The sequence below is a fragment of the Panicum hallii genome, chromosome 3, assembly GCF_002211085.1.
Source record: "Panicum hallii strain FIL2 chromosome 3, PHallii_v3.1, whole genome shotgun sequence".
In the NCBI taxonomy this organism is placed as follows: domain Eukaryota; kingdom Viridiplantae; phylum Streptophyta; class Magnoliopsida; order Poales; family Poaceae; genus Panicum; species Panicum hallii.
Genome location: NC_038044.1, coordinates 12,286,767 through 12,304,657, shown reverse-complemented (window position 1 = coordinate 12,304,657; position 17,891 = coordinate 12,286,767). Strand labels below are relative to the sequence as shown.

At 42.9% G+C, this 17,891-nt stretch overlaps 3 protein-coding genes across 4 annotated transcripts; all 3 read left to right on the top strand.

The window, feature by feature from the left end:
* The first annotated feature begins 3,737 nt into the window (after nt 1-3,737).
* LOC112886337 (60S ribosomal protein L35a-1-like) lies at nt 3,738-5,337 on the top strand. The gene is made up of 4 exons (XM_025952212.1): nt 3,738-3,872; nt 3,959-4,223; nt 4,318-4,364; nt 5,174-5,337. The coding sequence occupies exons 1-3, from the start codon at nt 3,841-3,843 to the stop codon at nt 4,357-4,359; spliced, it is 339 nt and encodes a 112-aa protein (XP_025807997.1). The 5' UTR covers nt 3,738-3,840; the 3' UTR covers nt 4,360-4,364; nt 5,174-5,337.
* Nucleotides 5,338-5,537: 200 nt separating this feature from the next.
* LOC112886039 lies at nt 5,538-12,422 on the top strand. 2 transcript variants are annotated; one of them, XR_003227319.1, is made up of 16 exons: nt 5,538-5,884; nt 6,010-6,087; nt 6,183-6,232; nt 6,355-6,408; nt 6,928-6,980; nt 7,326-7,398; nt 7,628-7,689; nt 8,274-8,342; nt 8,989-9,097; nt 9,356-9,423; nt 9,753-9,853; nt 10,383-10,478; nt 11,378-11,445; nt 11,809-11,917; nt 12,024-12,069; nt 12,168-12,422. XR_003227319.1 is itself a non-coding variant. In XM_025951789.1 (15 exons), exons 1-15 carry the CDS (start codon nt 5,825-5,827, stop codon nt 12,252-12,254), a joined length of 1,074 nt encoding a protein of 357 aa, XP_025807574.1. In that variant the 5' UTR covers nt 5,608-5,824; the 3' UTR covers nt 12,255-12,422. The 2 variants fall into 2 exon arrangements, 1 of the variants encoding a protein (XP_025807574.1); XM_025951789.1 differs by lacking the exon at nt 11,809-11,917 and having other exon boundaries at nt 5,608-5,884.
* A 1,146-nt stretch (nt 12,423-13,568) lies between these two features.
* LOC112884538 lies at nt 13,569-17,837 on the top strand. Its single transcript, XM_025949941.1, has 15 exons — nt 13,569-13,896; nt 14,021-14,098; nt 14,213-14,262; nt 14,385-14,438; nt 14,552-14,604; nt 14,826-14,898; nt 14,996-15,057; nt 15,249-15,317; nt 15,832-15,940; nt 16,296-16,366; nt 16,495-16,595; nt 16,843-16,938; nt 17,100-17,167; nt 17,369-17,414; nt 17,500-17,837. The coding sequence occupies exons 1-15, from the start codon at nt 13,720-13,722 to the stop codon at nt 17,578-17,580; spliced, it is 1,188 nt and encodes a 395-aa protein (XP_025805726.1). The 5' UTR covers nt 13,569-13,719; the 3' UTR covers nt 17,581-17,837.
* Nucleotides 17,838-17,891: the final 54 nt, after the last annotated feature.

Genomic DNA, 17,891 nt, shown 5'->3' with positions numbered 1-17,891 from the left:
TACACTCCCTGCTTGACCAGTCCTGTTTCTTGCGAGGCTATATGCATGGCTAGGCAGCTAGCTGTTGTTCGTCGTAGACTGAAATTTTCGGCGAATGATGAGAGGAATTTATAAACAACACGTAGCCAGATTGACCCTTGAACGGTGAAGAATATTGAGCCCCTTCAGCTTATTGAGCCCCTTCAGCTTTTCACACTACAAGATCTTATAGACAACTGCAACATGTGAGACCTCAAACCAAATAGGGCTTAGTTGAGTTTTGTTCTGTTTGACAAACTACAATTACTGAAAACCTTCAATTAGCTTCTAGTAACGTTAATATATGAACACTCTTGCTCCGTCTCTGTGCTGCTGCTTCTCTTCTAGGGAGGATCTCCTTTTTTACTAGTTCTTCTTTTTTTCCAGGAACACTTGGCTCATTTTTCTAATTATATGCTGGTACAAAATACAGTAACTTGGGAGTAATATATCTTTATTCCAAGAATGGGTAGAGGGGTCACAGCCACCTTAAACATGCAAACAAACAACAGTGAGTGCAATCAACTCGCTGAAACCCAGCAAACTTCCTATGCGTGCTTGACGGTCGAACAATGACCACACATATAGCACAAATCACCCGCATATGCCTAATGAGCCGGCTCCGGGGGCGGGGGCTCATGGAGCTGGATTGGTAATTAGCAGATACAATTTTCTATTTGGTATAATAAACCTTTGAAAGTCCATCATAAACCTCATGATACTATATAAATCTTTAAAAACCCATCACAAATCTTATAGTGGTTATTGTTTTAAATTTTTTGTTATACTATTGTTGTATATTTTATAAACTATGCATATATTGCAAAGTAAATTTTATTATTCGTACTATATACTGTAATTTTGTAACTCAAAATTAGTTCAACGGGCGGCCCCTCGGATTCTTGCTTGCCCAAAGGCTTATAGAGCCGGCCCTGACCACATAGACTCAAGATCAAATGGCACCACCTCTAGTCAGTCGGCACCCCATCATGCACGCCCTCTTTACTTCTGACCAAGTCTCCTTCCCTCCCATCCCCTGGCTCTTACTCTCGCCACTCCTCGCTATATAATCACTGGTACACCAAATGCCAGTAGTCTTTAACACACACACCTCCTCGCTCTCGCCTGGCCACACACGCGCGCGTCTTGGCGGCGCACGGCATGGGGAACAGCCTGCCACTGCCATGCGTGCGCCACCACGAGGCCGAAGGCGCCGCCGCCGCCGGCGCCAAGAAGAGGAGGAGGAAGCAGAAGAGTCGCCCGGCCTGCCGCAGGAACGTCAGGGCGGTGGTGCGGCCGGGGCACGTGGTGCCGGTCGCGGACACGCCGCCGGAGGACGGCGACGGTGGGAAGGAGGAGGAGAGGGAGGTGGTCAAGGAGGCGTGGCGGCCGGGGTGCCGCGTGGAGCCGGCCGGCTGCGGCGGCGAGGACGGCGGGGTGCGGCGGGTGAGGATCGTGATGAGGAGGAAGGACATCGCGGAGCTGGTGGCGAGGCTGGAGCAGCGCGACGCGGCGGAGAGGGACGCCGCCGCGATGGCGGCGGAGCTCAGCACCGGCCTCGGTGGCGACGGAAACGATGGCGGCCGCGGCGGCAGCGTCACGATGAGCCCGTGCCGGGACGCGTGGAGGCCGCGGCTCGCCGTCATACCGGAGAACTACTAGAGTGCGCCCTGCTGCAGGCTCTCCTGCACTGCATGTCACCTTGATCTGCATGGTTTGGTTTTCCAGTAGTTCACTTCACCAAGTAGCTGTACATTTCGGAGCAACGCTACTCTCCTATCTAGGAACAAGGTAATTTGGTTTCTTTTAACTTTTCTTCTCACTGTTTTTGATCTTGGGAGCCTTCAATTCCATGGTACAGAGCATGCAAAGAGGTGGCAACTAGCTAGATACTAAGATCTATGCTCTGGATGGCCGGGCTGTGTTATTATGGATCATTACTGAATATGATGTACATAAAAAAATATGTAACTTTGCCGTTTGGAACATGCATGTGTACTAGATGTATCGAAAGTTGAAAAGCTTCACTGTGACACTCAGTCAGCGTTTTCTCTTGTATTAGATTTATCCTAAGCTAAATTTGACCAAGTATACGTTAATAGTGTATATGTTGGATAATATAGTTGTTGCTATATTTTTCTATAGATTTGATCAAAATTAGCTAAATTAAATTTAGAACAAATCTGATACGATATGTAAATAAAAACGGAAGGAGTACAAGGTATACACACATCTCCTCCTGATGTGTATGCTTGAGAAAAAAAACATTTAGTCGGCAGGACATATCGTCCTTTCGCTCGTATAAGGCGTAATCCATTATACACGCGTACGAGCACTGAAAGCTTGGTCGATCACAAACTGTCAATCAGTCGGTACTAAAAAAAATGTTTCTTCTGCCATTACGATCTACAGTACACATATGAGAACACGCATACGAGCACGGCGTCACCTCAAGATTTCCCTTCGTGCCCACGCACTGCTCCATGAGCTAGTGAACGGAACAACGGTTACAGACGCCAAATTAAACGGCCAAAGCCACGGCAAGCTCAGTCAGGCGACTTGAATTCCGTCCCCTGGTCGTCGTCGATGTTCCATCCCGACGCAGCAATGGGAGCCATCACAGTCGTTAACTGCAGACCTCTTCAAACGATGAACTGCAGGCTGCGATGAGCCAGCCAAAACATTCGCCATCCATGACGTGTTCAGGCGTGCTACAGTGTACTAGTATGAATCATCAGCTGAGGTGCCTTATTGTTCCAAGTTCCAATCAAGCGCTCCATAAAAATTGGGTTGGAGGATTGCTACAGAAAATGAGAAAAATAGGCAACAAGTCAGACGGCAGCACCGACAGGCACTGTAACGACTTCGCAGCCAGCGTCTGTTTTGCGCTCTGCGCGTTTCAGAAATTCAGAAGCATATTCCATTCACACGCACGCACCAACGAACTGTCCATTTCCATTTAGATTATCCTACTCTTTCTATCCCAAATTATTAGTATTTTTTTTAATTTATAGGTTTTATATGTATCTACGTATATATATTATGACTAGGTGCATAGCAAAGCCTTTAGAAAAAATAAAACAATTAATAATTTAAAGTGAAGGGAGTTCATTGTAGTAAAAGTTACCAGAGCCCAATTCTTCAAAGGGATCGAGAAATTTATTCAGAGTTCCGAAGTGGAGGGGAACAAGAAAAAAGAATTTTTGCCAATGGTTTGCTTGCTTGCTGCAGGAGTCGTCTTTGCCCAAGTCAGCTTGAGAGCAAGCTCGGGTCCACGTCGGTGGTTTGTGATCACAGCCAGCCGGGCAGTTAGCTTTGTCACGACGATGGCGTCACGGGGTATAGGAAAACCGAACATCTCGATCTGCGTGGCTTGCCACTTGCCGGTCTTGGTTGACACTTGGCAAAACACCTCGGCGTGGAAGCACACACCACACAGAAAATCATTGCAAGAACACATCAGCACGCACATGCATGATGCTATAAAAAAAAACTTGCGAAAAAAAAGAGAAAGAGAAGAGATAGAGACAGCATTGCATTTAGGCCTGAGATTTAGATTAACGGGCTGGTTTGGACGCGGCCACACGGGAAAAATCGTGGGCCGGACAGACTTGCTAGGCTTGGACCATCATTTCTTAAGGTGGGCTAGGCCCATCTTACTGCCACGACTGGCGCCATATGCAATCGCAGCCGTCCAATCAAGCACTGGAAACTTTTAAATTCCCCCACCACAGACCTAGGGTTCATTCGCTGCGCCGTCACTTCCCCTCTCCCCATCCTCTCCAACCCTCGTCGGCGAGGCCTCCGGCGGCGGCGGCGACAATGGTGAAGGGACGCCAAGGCCAGCGCGTCAGGTACGCCGCATTCACGCCAAATCCCCCGTTCTCCCTGCCTCCCGCCGGGGAAGCATCTGATTCGATTCCGTTTTGGTTCTGCGCAGGATGTACGTGCGGGGCACGATCCTGGGCTACAAGCGGTCCAAGTCGAACCAGTACGAGAACACGTCGCTGCTGCAGATCGAGGGCGTCAGCACCAAGGAGGATGTGGCGTGGTACGGCGGCAAGCGGATCGCCTACGTATACAAGGCCAAGACCAAGAGCGACGGCACCAGCATCCGGTGCATCTGGGGCAAGGTGACTCGCCCGCACGGCAACTCCGGCATCGTGCGAGCCAAGTTCCGGTCCAACCTCCCGCCCAGCTCCATGGTGAGCTCCCGTTTGCTGGATTTCGTGTTTCCAGGTAAGTGTTTTACCGTGTGCATTTCTGATGCCTTTGTCGGTGGTTTTGGTGGTGATGCAGGGTAAGAAGGTCCGCGTCTTCATGTACCCCAGCAGTATCTAATCAAGGTAGAATACCTTGCCTCAATCGTTTATATGATTAAATGTTTGGTGCAGCCTTGCTAGCTCTCAGTGTTAGATGATGCAAGCTCTTGATTGTCGCATGTATAAGACTTCTAATTGAAATGCGATGGGTGTGATCTTAGGTTGCTTTTTATTCGTGTGTTGTTTGTATTTAAGGGTCCCATGCCAATTGGGGGAAGCTCTGCTTGTAGCTTCGAAATACCTGCAGGTTCTCTGCGGGGTGCTCGGAAGTTGGGGCCCTAGAACAAAAGCAGTGGTCTCATAGTACGAGGCTGTACTTGGTTAATGAGTCTCTCATCAACCGGATCCTCACAGCCTTGCCTCCAATGACCACAATATTCATTACTTGTGTCTTGGCATTTGTGTTGTCTTGCAAAGTGTAGCATGTATGTAGGGAGCTTTAGATAATTCTGTTATTTATCGTGTAGTCAGGCATTCCCTATCTGCTTAGGTGCTATATGTTGTATCTTTCAACAACTTGTTGATCAATCTTAGCTCCCCTGTCTGTGTTTCCTTTAGTTGTGGTTTGATGAAAAGCTAGGTGCTTTACTGGGGAATATTTGGAACTTAGTTTACAAGAACTCCATGATCTGGAAACTGTATCTTAGCGCATGGGTTTTGGTGGCACTTGTTCTCTCTTCCTTGATGAGAGCAACAATGCGTTTCTATTTGGTTGATCATTCGTTCTATGGTTAATGGTTTGTCTCCAAAATGGCACTAGACTGTATTTCCCCTCATTATTTTGTTTTGCATCACAGTTAGTGCTCACGAATTTCTCTATTTCCAACTTGCAGGTATCTTCCCTAACTTTTGAGGAGGTTCAGCTGGAAAGTTTCCATGGCGATTTTGAGTAGTTTAGCTTGCTTTTTTTTTTTACTGAACAGGCTGGGCAGTCGCAACTTATGTCAATTGTAACTCATTGGCCTTGAAATGAAAGTATTATGCTGTGTTAATGGTGTTTGATGGAGTGTCGTTTCGTCTGCGCCCCCCCCCCCCCCCTCCCACCCCACCCCACCCCCGGGCATTAAGCCTAAATGCTCTCGCTTGGAGATTCATTTGACTTGTAGGACCTTCTTTGGTGAGCACAGGATGGTCGCGCGAACGCCGAGCCCGTGTGGTCGTATGCCATTGGCCCATTGCAGCAAACGGCAGATGGCCACTTGGCGCTCAATCACGATTCACAAATCAGTTTTCGACGCGCAGGATGAGTGCATCACTGTTCACCCGTCAACCAGAGCCACGCCAACCACCGGCTCCACTACAACCAGTGATCCCTAATCGCCGCGCAGCATGAGTCTGCATCACTGTTCACCCTCAACTGGAGCCAGGCCACGCCAACTCCACCGGGGGAACCGCGAGAGAGACAGAGAGGGAGACGTCGCGCTAGGCCGCTAGCGCCCGCCGGAGGCAGATCGACCCGGGACCTGCCGCCGCCCGACCTCGCGATGCAGCAGCAGCGGCCGCCGTCCGTCCGCGCCGTCACCATCCCCTTCGCCGACCTGGAGGTAACCAACCTTCACCCCGCACAAAGCACCCACGCGGCACGCTGGCAACTCAGTGTAGCGATCTCGGCAGCATTTGGTCGGTCTCTTCTGAACTTCTGTTGCTCTGACGGCGCGCGCGGGCGCAGGATAAGGGCAAGGACCTGAGCGGCAAGATCGGGGGTGGCTTCGGGCGCCAAGGGCTCGGCATCGTCTCCATCGCCGACGTGAGTACTAGTACCACAGCGTTTGCGACTGGCGTGTGATGATCCCGACCAAACTTCGAGTCACAGGACGGTGTATGCTTGCTTTGTGCGCGCAGGTTCCTGGTTATCCGGAGCTCAGGAAAAGGCTACTGCGCCTGGCGCCAAGGCATGCTTATAGTCTTGTGTCTGTCCAGGCCCTTCAGGCCTTCAGGGCATCATCATACATTACAAGGCAACTTCATGCTGTTTTTCTACAGTGAAAGACTTTTTTCTCTTGCTGTTTGTTAGGGTTGCAAACCTTCCTGAAGAAGTGAAGAGAGGACTGGAAGACCCAAATAGCAGGTCTTATTTAACTTTCTCTTAGATAAAGGAAAATCTTCCATCCCAATTGTGTTTCAATTATATTCATCTAGTTTCTGATGTTGCGATCGATAGGGCAGGTGTCCCCTGCTTTCCTTATTTCCTTTTTTCTTGTATGAACTTTGTCTTTCTTAATAAAGTTGGGCGTCTTCCTGAGTGTGATCTTTAATTGTAATTTTCGAGCTCATCCTCTTCAGCCTGTATTATTACTGCTTGTTTTGAGTTTCCTTTTAGTACACCTTCCCTACTTAGGTGTTCTATATACAGGCTTAGAGGATCCTCTAAAGTGTCAGTCTACATTGGAATTGCTTTGCTCTTTTCTTTACAGCTCAAGTAAGTAAGCTTCAAAGCAAGTGCATTTAGTGAGTTGAAACGAAACAAGATATCCAACCTGAATAAAAATGTCATTGCTTCTCATAGGTTTTGTCGTCTACTTTCTTGACTATTACCTATACTTGCCACTTGCTTTTATGTTTCATATGCATTTGCTTTGCTTCGCAGATATAACTTCGGTTGGAGCCATGGGAAACAGAAATTTGAGTCTGGCAAATTTGGTATAAAGCATTTTTTCATTCTGTGTAGTCATGGACCCTAGCATGTGGAGCACTAGATACTCCTGAATGAATATTGCAAAAGGCCGCTAAACTTTGGGGGACATATATCTGATTTCATACCCAAGATCAATCTCTATGCATGCTTTCATCCTCTAAGCCTGTCAATTTAAGGATTACCTCTATGTTGGTGAAAGAAATAATTTAGCAGGTAAAAGCAACTGCTAAAATAAAACAGTCCATTATTGCAACAGTTCGATCCAATGCAAATTAATCGTTTGGTTTTGCTAGCTGTGTTTTTAGAACTAATTGATGTCTATGTTAACATTATTCGACCATTTTATGCAGACACATTCAAAGGCTCGTATTTTGCCAACCCATTATTTGATGTCCCTACCACTGACGATGTGCTTTTAACTAGGTGAAACTTGCTGTGAAACTTGCTGTTAGTTTACAGAAGTACTGAAAACATGTTGATTTCATTATTGTTCCGATCCTAATGTATGCAGTGAAGTCATCTTTCATTTCATTATAATTTCACCATCTTGCTGCAGCTCAAGATGTTCAGTTTAAGATGTTATATGTATTTAATAAGTTTAACACCTATTGAGTTGCATTTTGTTCAAATGGATTATGATGTTTACATTTAGATTCCCATCATACTGCCGACCAAACATATGGCCAACTGGTGATCTTCCTGAGCTTGAAACAGGTATAACCGGAGCAGGCTGTATAAGATATTCTCGTGTCTATTTATTCAAAGAATCTTAAAAATTAAAGTATATTGATTTTTGGTATGTTTTCTGTGATTTTTTGTACAAGCAAGGTATTAACTTTAGCAGGAAACTACTGTTTATCATAACATAAATAGTGAGAAAATTGCTGCTATTTCAAATTAAACTAGTGTAACTTAGTACTCTGCTCTTTAATTTTTCCCTTTCAGCTTAGTTGAGTTTATCATAACATAAACGAGATGTTGTACATTACCTTGTTGATCTCTCATGCACGCATCTGAAGGAGATACACGCAAAGCATTAAACTTAGTTACAGTGACACCCTGTAATGTCCATTTCTTTTGGTTTATCAAAGGATGATAATAATCACATATTGTGAGCGATTCGCACATGTGACCTAAATGTCAACCATTTATCTGTCAATGCGATCATCTATCTGGTTCTTAAATTATGATATCTCTATGCTAGCTACCGATGTCTTTTCTAGATGGTTTTTAACCTATAAAGATCTTTTTGTTTGCTCGAATCAAACCCGCGTGTATGAAATTTATTTCATCTGTAGCATTCAAAGACCTTGGAAAGTTGATGCTAGAAGTTGGCTTGATGTTGGCTCATCACTGTGATCACTATGGTATGTACTACAGAAATATAACTGCACCTCAGTACATTTTCTCGCAAAAGCATAACAAATTTGGTAGATACAAAACTTAATTTGTATGAGCCATTGCTTTATTCTATACAAGAAAATAATACAACATATAGTGTACAGTAGCTAGAAGGGAATGACCCACTGATGGGTTTTTTTTACCATGTATTATGTGTCAGGAAAACATACACACTAACACACTGTTAAAATTGGCCATAGCTAGATCAAATTCGATGCAATAATAACTGTGTATATTCATAGCTCCAATTTTACTTCATGTTTATTTTGAAGCTGCGCATAGGAAAAACACACCCCTTTGCCAGATCTCTATACTCTATTTGTATCTTATCAGCTAAATTGCAATTAATAAACCTTTTAAAAAAACATACGGAAGCAGGTAGGTGGTAAGCATGCACGGGATTCTGCCTGACAACAAAATGTAATAGAATATGCAAAAAACTAAAATAACAGCATAAGAAATATGATGTGTAGAAATAATATTCAAATGATTTTTGACACAAAATATGACACATATACTTAGTTCAGAGTCTCTTCTCTGAACTTTAATCTCTAATTTGACCATTTAGGTTTAACAATTAGTCAAATGAATCAGCATCGGTGTGCTTTTCAGTAATGAATCAAGGAGTGGGACAATATATTGGTGAAAGCCTTGGACAGACTCTTGCTCGCTCAAGGTGTCATAAGGGTCGTCTGCTGTACTATTTTCCCAAAAAGTTTAGGTATATCCTGCAAACAAATTATACAGCATTTAAAAAATTACACGCATGGAGAATTTTGCTCTTGGTAGTCTTAGTTAAACATGTTCATCAATATGTTTTATAGGACGACATACAACATTAATACGCTGCACTGTTGTGCATGAACATTTTACATGCCTCTGAATCCAAACTTATCCCTGTGACATCCAATTTGTTCCTCTGATCAATTTCCAATCTTTTTTAAAAAAATTATTGATGTTTACATGTCTGCTATGGCAGCAAACAGAAAGATGGTCAATCTATTTCGTCCTGGTGTGGATGGCATACTGACTATGCATCTTTGACAGGTGATCCACGAGACACCTCTGGCTGCTGTAAAGTTTTTCTACCTACTTAAATGATAAGGCAGAACTCCCATTTTCGCCACAAAATACAGAATTTCACGATGTGCCAGTGAACTGTAAACAACAGAGGTGGAGATTGAACTTGTGATCAAACGAGCGACATATATATTGCTGAATCGTTAGCTCATAACCTTATTGTATTCTAAGAATATTTGGCATGTAACTTTTTTCTAGTGTCTGTCTTTCACACTTATTATATGATTAATACTTTGATAGTTTGTTTGTACACTTATTGTACGATTAATACTTTGATAGTTTGACTGTACATGCAGGGCTTACATGTGGCTTGTTCGTGAGAAAATCTGTGGAGATTCCTTGTCCTGATAGTGGAGCTGGGCTACACATCCGATCTCGTGATAATCAAGTTGTTAAGGTTATTTCATTTGAATTTTAGAATTCTCTTCAAATAGGTTTTAGGTTTGGCACTCCAGCACTCCCTCCAAACATAACTATCAGTAGTTTTAGGTTTGTCCTAAAATCAAACTTGTTTAGCTTTGAGCCTTTGACCATCAATAGCTAAAAGTACAAATAGTTTAGCAACATAAGCTGGATGCTACTAGATTCGTCATGAAAAATAGTTTCATAATGTATTTGTCATTTAAAATTAATATCTTTTCTAGAAATTGGTGGAAAAAGTTGCCTCTGTTTGTAACCTGTCAATATATGTCCTATTGCTTATATCTGTGACTGAATATTGCTTATATCTGTGACTGGAGGGACAATATGCTAACATGTAAATTACACGAGGCTGTCACTATATTAATCAGAATCCATCAAAATGGCATGCTGACCAGTGACCATTGATCACTGTTGGTTAAAGGATTGCATGGACCATGTATTCATTTATTTCTCAACAGGAGCTATGTGTTCTATGCTTATTTGTTTTTGACTGGATAATTTAGGTTACATTTGAGGATGATGAATTGGCCTACATGACTGGGGAAACTGCTGAAATACTATCAAGAGGTCACCTACATGCAACCCCACACTGTGTGAAGGTAAAATCTAGATAATATCCATCTTCGTAATGGCATATAAGGGGCGTTTGGTTACCTTCTTGAGCACTTGGGTCTGGCCTGAGGGGTGCAAAAACATCTATTGAGTTTGGCTTGGGAAACAAAAATTTTAGATGCATGTGGATGCATGGTTGCCTTGTGCAAGTGCATGTGGATGCCCTCATGTCTCTCGCAGAGATCCATTGTCCAGTATGCCTATCCTCTTAGATGCAGCCAACCAATCACATTTTAGAGCAGCTGCGGTGTGCGTGCTAAGGAGATGCAAGGAGAGAGAGAAAAAAATGGGGAAGGTGCTATACATTATATTAGAGCAAATGTGCTAGCCCAGAATTTCTGAGCACCTAGAGGCAAAACAAGCACCAGGCTAAGGGAAAAGGCCTGAGAGCCCATTGTTAGCACAGGAAGTTATCTTTCTATTTAAAGCAGTGGAACATATTGTAACAAGCTAGCTTCTCTCGACTGGGTCCCATCTTAGCATAGCATCATGTATCAAACACTAAGGTGGCCCTTAGGTCAGTCCGTGTACATAGGTGCTTGCATCGTTTAGTTTGCCTCCATTGAGCCGAAACTCGCCGACTTATGTATTAGACCAAGATAGGTGGGCAATCCATAATATAGCCTACTTCTGTAGTGTACTTTCTCTGGTCATAAAACTTGTGGATACAATTCGTGCAAACTTTAAATTTTGATTGGTAGATATTTAGTTTGGAAGCATAAAATTCTTATACGTAAATTTGTCATAAAAAGTAGTATCATAATCTTATGTGTATTAATTTTCATAAATATATAATAAAATAATAGTCAAAGTCATACCTCGAAAACTAATTTAACTGAATAATGCTCTTACGGATGCAAGTGCTCATGTCTGCTACTATTTGTAGGCGCCCAGCAGCGAAGATGCTTCGCTTGTTGACCGCTCGACTTTTGCGCTGTTCGTGCAGCCAAATTGGTAAGTGCAAGTTTGTATTTCCAAAATGCCATCTGTTTGCTCACTTGTGATAGATGTTGCTCTTTTGTGTACCAAAGATTTTTGCTGCCTCTCTATTTTCATCATATACGGCGGTTTATGTTATTAGGGCTTCCTCACCTCAACTGCGAGCCATGCATCTGATGTGCAACACACTAGACTATAGAGTATGAGGCTTTTTACTGTATTTGCGAGGTACCATCTCCTATTGATTAGAAAAGGTGCGACTAAGTAATGGAAAGTTCAATAAACAAGGATAAAGAATTATTTTATTTGCTTTTTGTGTCAAACAACTATCGCCATATCTATGGTCGATTTTCAGTTTTACTCCCGATTCTCTTCTAGGTCTTTATTATCAGTCAAACAGTTTTAGTCCAGCGCACCTGATTGATATTCCAAGGTCAGGGACGGACGTGCGGTAGATGGAACAGCTAGGCCCAGTTTGTATAGGCTGGTAATAACCGGATGAACTAGCTGGGTATTGTGAGTAGTGGGTTTTCAAATCTTCGTTGCATTTAGGTTCCCAAAGTTAATTAATCGTTTCTTGAAACACTTGGCAGGGATGAGAAGATCAAGTTTCCAAGTGGATTCCCTTATCACCAAGAGGTATTGTCAAAACAGAGTTTGATTAATATAGTGATGTCCAGCACTCGCAGCTTAAGCTTTCTCCTGGTGACTGGTTTCTGTTTTGACTTTTGACTTAGCTGTCGATTCCACCGAACGAAACACTTGCGTACGGGGAGTACTCAGAGAGGATACTGAACAAGCATTACGAGGAGGCAAGAACGTGAAGCAAAGCAATGTGATCTCGCAATACACACTGTAATAGTATAGCCAATGAGCGAATGCCGAAACTGTGCAGAAGCAAACTGAAGTGAGGTGAATCACCGCTCACAACAATGTACCAACAAAACACAAACCCGTGATATCTGATGTACTTCCTCCCAAATTGTTGTTCATTTTGGTAGATTGTAGTTTATTTTAGCAAATCAAGATATATAAATTTTGCTACGTACATAGATATAATGTATATAGATGTATAGCAAAATCTATATATTTAGATTTGCCAAATGGAGCTGCTAGTGCTCGGACGTCCAATGGGAACTTTCCCATCGGGCGCTCCGTCGTAACATTAGAAGTTAACTATTGTAACATTCAAAATCATTACTTGCAACAGCAGAAAACACATATGAAAATGTCTTTGCCATCCGATTCTAGGATAGAAAAATTCCCCCCGCAACATGGCACTATGCAACATCCAATGAGAATGATAATATGTAACATTGAGAAATAGAGTTTTATTTGTAACATCAACACTTACCTGTTGCAATATTTAAAAATTATAATTGCAATATTTTTGAACTACAGTTGCAGCATTTCAAAATTTTATTTTTTAAAAAAAAGTAAAATAAATAGAATTAGTTGACTAGATTAAAAAGGTGCAACATGGCAAATCAACTATTGAAACATCGCAAGTAAAATTATGCAAACCTCACATCTCAAACATACTAAAATGACCACCGCACCATTATAGATCGATCCATTGAATAACCTTCAAATAATTATTGAAATATCAACAATCAATTGAAACTCCCACCCTACACCATTAGTAAAACTCCAGCTGCAATATCATCGTATGTTTATCGCAACAAAAAATTACATAAGAAGTTCATGACAACATCCTTCGCTGAGGTTGGAGGGTCTTTCCTGCTGCAACATCAACTTGTAACTATTGTAACAAAATTACATGCAAAATATTTCCACTGCAACATCAACATGCTGGATCGGAGCATCCGATTTTTTGTTGGACGTTTGATACCTGATATAAACTTATTAAAACGATCTACAATTTGAAACGGAGGCAGTAGTCGAAGTGGAAGCTCAAGGAGTCCCTGCATTAATGCGCCGGTGTAGGCGCGTAGCCCGTGATATGCTCTAAACCGCCGGTGACTTGCGATCTTCTCTTCTTTTTTAAACGAACAGGCAAGAGAGCGATGGGAAAGAGGTTTGAGCATCTGATCCGTCCGCAGCGGGCGGGGCGGCGCTGGGCTACGAGCCCAGAAGCGCAAGCGAGAGACGCGCCGCGCCACCGGGGCAGCGTGCACGTGACGGCTCAACCTCTCCCCGGCACCCCGTCCATTCCAATCCAACCATCTCCGGATTCCGGCACCGTGCCGCCAAAAACAAGTCGCCCCAAACGAATCCAACGTAACAAGAGGGGGCGACGTCAAGGTCTAGTACTCGAGCGTCGTGGAGATGGGCAGCGCCGTGCGGACACAACCCACTTGGGCTCCAGCCGCGCGAGGCTGGAGACCCCGGGGCCGAGCCTCCGTCGCCGTCGCCTCCGCCCCCGCGGCACGCGCGGTCCGGTGCCGCGCGATGGAGCGGCCGCCGACCGTCCGCACGGTCACCATCCCCTTCGCCGACCTCAAGGTAAGCCTTGCCTTCCGCGGAGTTGACACGCGTGCGGCGTAGTCGTCTCGGGGGCGTGAGTTCCCCAGGCGTCATCTGACGCCGTGTTGTTTCGCGACTTTGTTGGGGGCGGCGGCGGGCGCAGGAGAGGGACAAGGACCTGGGCGACGAGATCGAGGAAGGCCTGGGGCCCCACGGGCTCGGCATCATCTCCATTGCCGATGTGAGTAGGACTAGCTGCACCTCAATGCGTTTCTTACGGAGAAAATTCGAAGTGGTTGATGGAGTACATTCCTGAACTGCAATTACCGGGGGCTCTCTTGCTTTGTGCACGCAGGTGCCTGGTTTTCCCGAGCTAAGGAAGAGTCTGCTGCGCTTGGCACCAAGGCATGTCATTATCATGTCATATTTTGCCTCTCGTTTCAGTTATGTGGGGAATGCATTCCTCACCGCGACAGGATTTTTAGTTATTTGTGTGCTGAAATACTTGGTCCTTCCTTGTTTGCCAGAATTGCAAGCCTTCCTGAAGATGTGAAGAAACAGCTTGAAGACCCAGATAGCAGGTGGTGCTAAGAATTTCATTATGATTGCCCCACCTAAAAGCTCCTAATTAGAATTGATACTTGTGCGTAACAACCACTAGCTTTTATGAATCATGTTCATATGCCATTTGCAGGTATAATTTTGGATGGAGTCATGGGAAGGAGAAACTTGAGTCCGGGAAACTTGGTAAGGACTAGTTCATTCTGTGACTTTCGCCAAATTTTGTGTCCTGTCGTATGTGAAGTATTATGCATCCTTGAATGGTTGTTATAAAAAATAAAAGACAAGGAGAAAAAGGAAACATAATTTTTTGGACTATCTGTTGAGCTCTGCTTGGATCCCTCAGTTTTATACCCATGAGTCTGACCTGAACCTTTTTCCTAATATGACTTGATTACTTCATGCAGACACATTCAAAGGTTCCTTTTATGCAAACCCTGTTTTTGATGTCCCTACTACTGATGATGTGCTTGTAAGTAGGTAAAATGTTTCTACCATGAAATGATCATCTTAATTTACTGCCAGGATCCAGTACTGTGATCGAAGATCTTGACCTCTAATGATTTCTAACCTGCAGGTATCCATCATATTGCCGACCAAATATATGGCCAACTGATCATCTTCCTGAACTTGAAATAGGTATGATTTAATGTATTAGATAAGCCCTCAATGCGACTTCTATCAGTTTATTAAATTTGTAAACTCTGATGCTAATTATCAGGTATCTAAATTTAAAATATGTGGAAATAGTTTGAATTTTTTTCCTTCATGTCTTCATACTTAAGCGTCTAGTCTAGCCCTATTTACAGCATTCCTCCCTCTTTTTGCAGCATTCAAAGCTCTTGGGAAGCTGATGCTGGAAGTTGGTTTGATGTTGGCTCATCATTGTGATCGCTATGGTATACACTGCAGTATCCCACGATGATATCTCTTGAAAACACCAACTTTGGTAGAAATGAAAATTAACTAACCAGGCTCAGCATATAATTATCCATGAGTTGACTTTTGATCTAGTAGGTATCTAATGAGATGATGACCACTACATTGTACTGTATGTGCAAAAATCACATTGATGCTAACTGTCTCATAGAATACAAACAGTCTATTTTACGTTTGATCCACAGTCTCTTGTGGATATAATATGCATAGATTTGAGTTGAAAACAGTCACAATATTATTAGGTTTTGCAAATACATATTACATTAGAAATTTGTTGTCAAAGTTATGTTTTCAAAATATGGCAATGACATTTATTGCTGACTGGAGAGAGCATGAACTATGGATCGCACATATGGTGTTCATATGTCTCTTCAAGGAAATCATGACCTACGTACTGCAGAATATTCTATCTCTAATTCCATTGTGATATTCTGTCTGTAATTTGTCAAATGGATCAATCTGTCTGATTTTCAGTAATACGGCGAGGATTGGGAGCATCTGATGGTGTCAGTCTTGAGAAAACAATCGCCCACTCGAGGTGTCACAAGGGTCGTCTGTTGTACTATTTTCCACGACAACTTAGGTATTCATAAGCATATATGAAGCCCACAATAAACAAGCATACATGAAGAATTAAATTTCTGAAGGTGCTAAAACAGCCTTCAGGTGTGTTGGTGTTAAGAGTGTACAAAAATATCACTGTAATCGATTAAACAGCCGAGACATATTATGGAATCTAGCATTAGCAAATTCTACCACCATGCATATGCAAAAGAATTTTTAGATGCACTGTCTGTGTGGATAAAATATGGAGCCATTTTCTTTCCATTGTTGCAGCGTCAGGATTTGTTCTTTTGAAAAATATAACGAAGATAAATTTCAGATGCAAGATTTTCAGTTTTAGCTTCGAGAATTGATATACTTGTCTCTTATGGCAGCAAACAGACAGGAGAAGGTGGATCTGTTTCATCATGGTGTGGATGGCATACTGACCATGGATCATTAACAGGTGACATATTTTATTACAGTTGAAATATTTAGATAGTTTTCTGGATAACTTGTAAATTTAAATGTGAATTATCATACGATAGGTGCATTTATTATAATTAATACTCACCAGCCTGATTGTAAATGCAGGGCTCACAAGTGGCTTGTTTATGAAAAATTCTATGGAGATACCCTGTCCTGATAATGCAGCTGGACTATACATCCGGACTCGTGATAATCGAGTCGTTAAGGTAGTTTTCCTGCAAACTGTAGAGTTATAATCAACTATTGGTGATAAAAAATTGAGTTCTGGTAATTGTGAGAGATCATCGCTGCTTCGGCACATTAATCTTGCTACACGGGAATCATGGACACCCTTGAAACCATCATTGCTCGCTGTCAGTTAAACAATTGCATGTAATGATGTAGATCATATTTACATTCTATTCTGAGGGAACTATCTGCTTTCTGCTTCTTGCTTATGGTTGGATACTGTAGGTTGAGTTCAACGAGAATCAGCTAGCTTACCAAATTGGGGAAACTACTGAAATATTATCAAGAGGCTATCTATGTGCAACTCCACACTGTGTGCAGGTATTATCTCGAGCGATATCCATCTTGATAACTGAGCATCTATTTTACACATATAATTAGAGTGTACTTTGTTTACAGTACAAAAGGAAGTTATTATGTTTGTAAGTTATTATGTTTGCTCCACAGTTGGAAGTTATTATGTTTGCTCCTGTTGTCTCCAGGCACCCAGCAGTGAAGATTCTTCTAATGTTGATCGGTCTACTTTTGCACTGTTCATGCAACCGGATTGGTATGTGCAACCATCGTATCATAGTTGTCAACATGTTAGCTCATTTATTTTGCTGTTCTTCTATGACCAAGAATTTCACTGCCCGTAGTGTTCTGACGGTTATTTTCGGTGGGATTCGCCTGGCTGGCTTGTCATTGCTGTTCTGCAAATCCTGCTACATTTGTGCTTCCAAGTTAATCTATCGTTTCCAAATATTTGCAGGGATGAGAAGCTCGAGTTTCCAAGCAAAATCCCCTACCACCAGGAGGTTTGTCTAGACTCTAACCAGAATTTTACTCGAGTTCACAATCCCCATCTGCAAATGCTAAAGTTTGCGCTTTAACTTCTATCAGTTGATTCCACCAAATGGAACACTCGCATTCGGGGAGTACTCCGAAAGGCTAGTGAACAAGTATTACCAGGCAACACCGTGAAGCATTACCTCAAGAAAAAGCTCCAGTATATACATTCATACCATTAAGTGGGTTATTGTGCATTCTTTTTAGCTTTGGTCCAAACTCTCTGTACAGGTATAGCCAATGTGCGAATACCAGAACTAACTGAGAAGCAGACTCCACTCACAGCTCACAATAACCACCAGTCAAACTCGCTCGTGAGATCTGATGTAAGTAATGGTAAAATTGCATGTATCTTGAACAAAAATATGAATGATTGGATGCTTGTCAAACTCGATCGCGCACAGATGTCGTTGGAGTTGCCGGTTCTCACCAGTTTCTGTACTCAT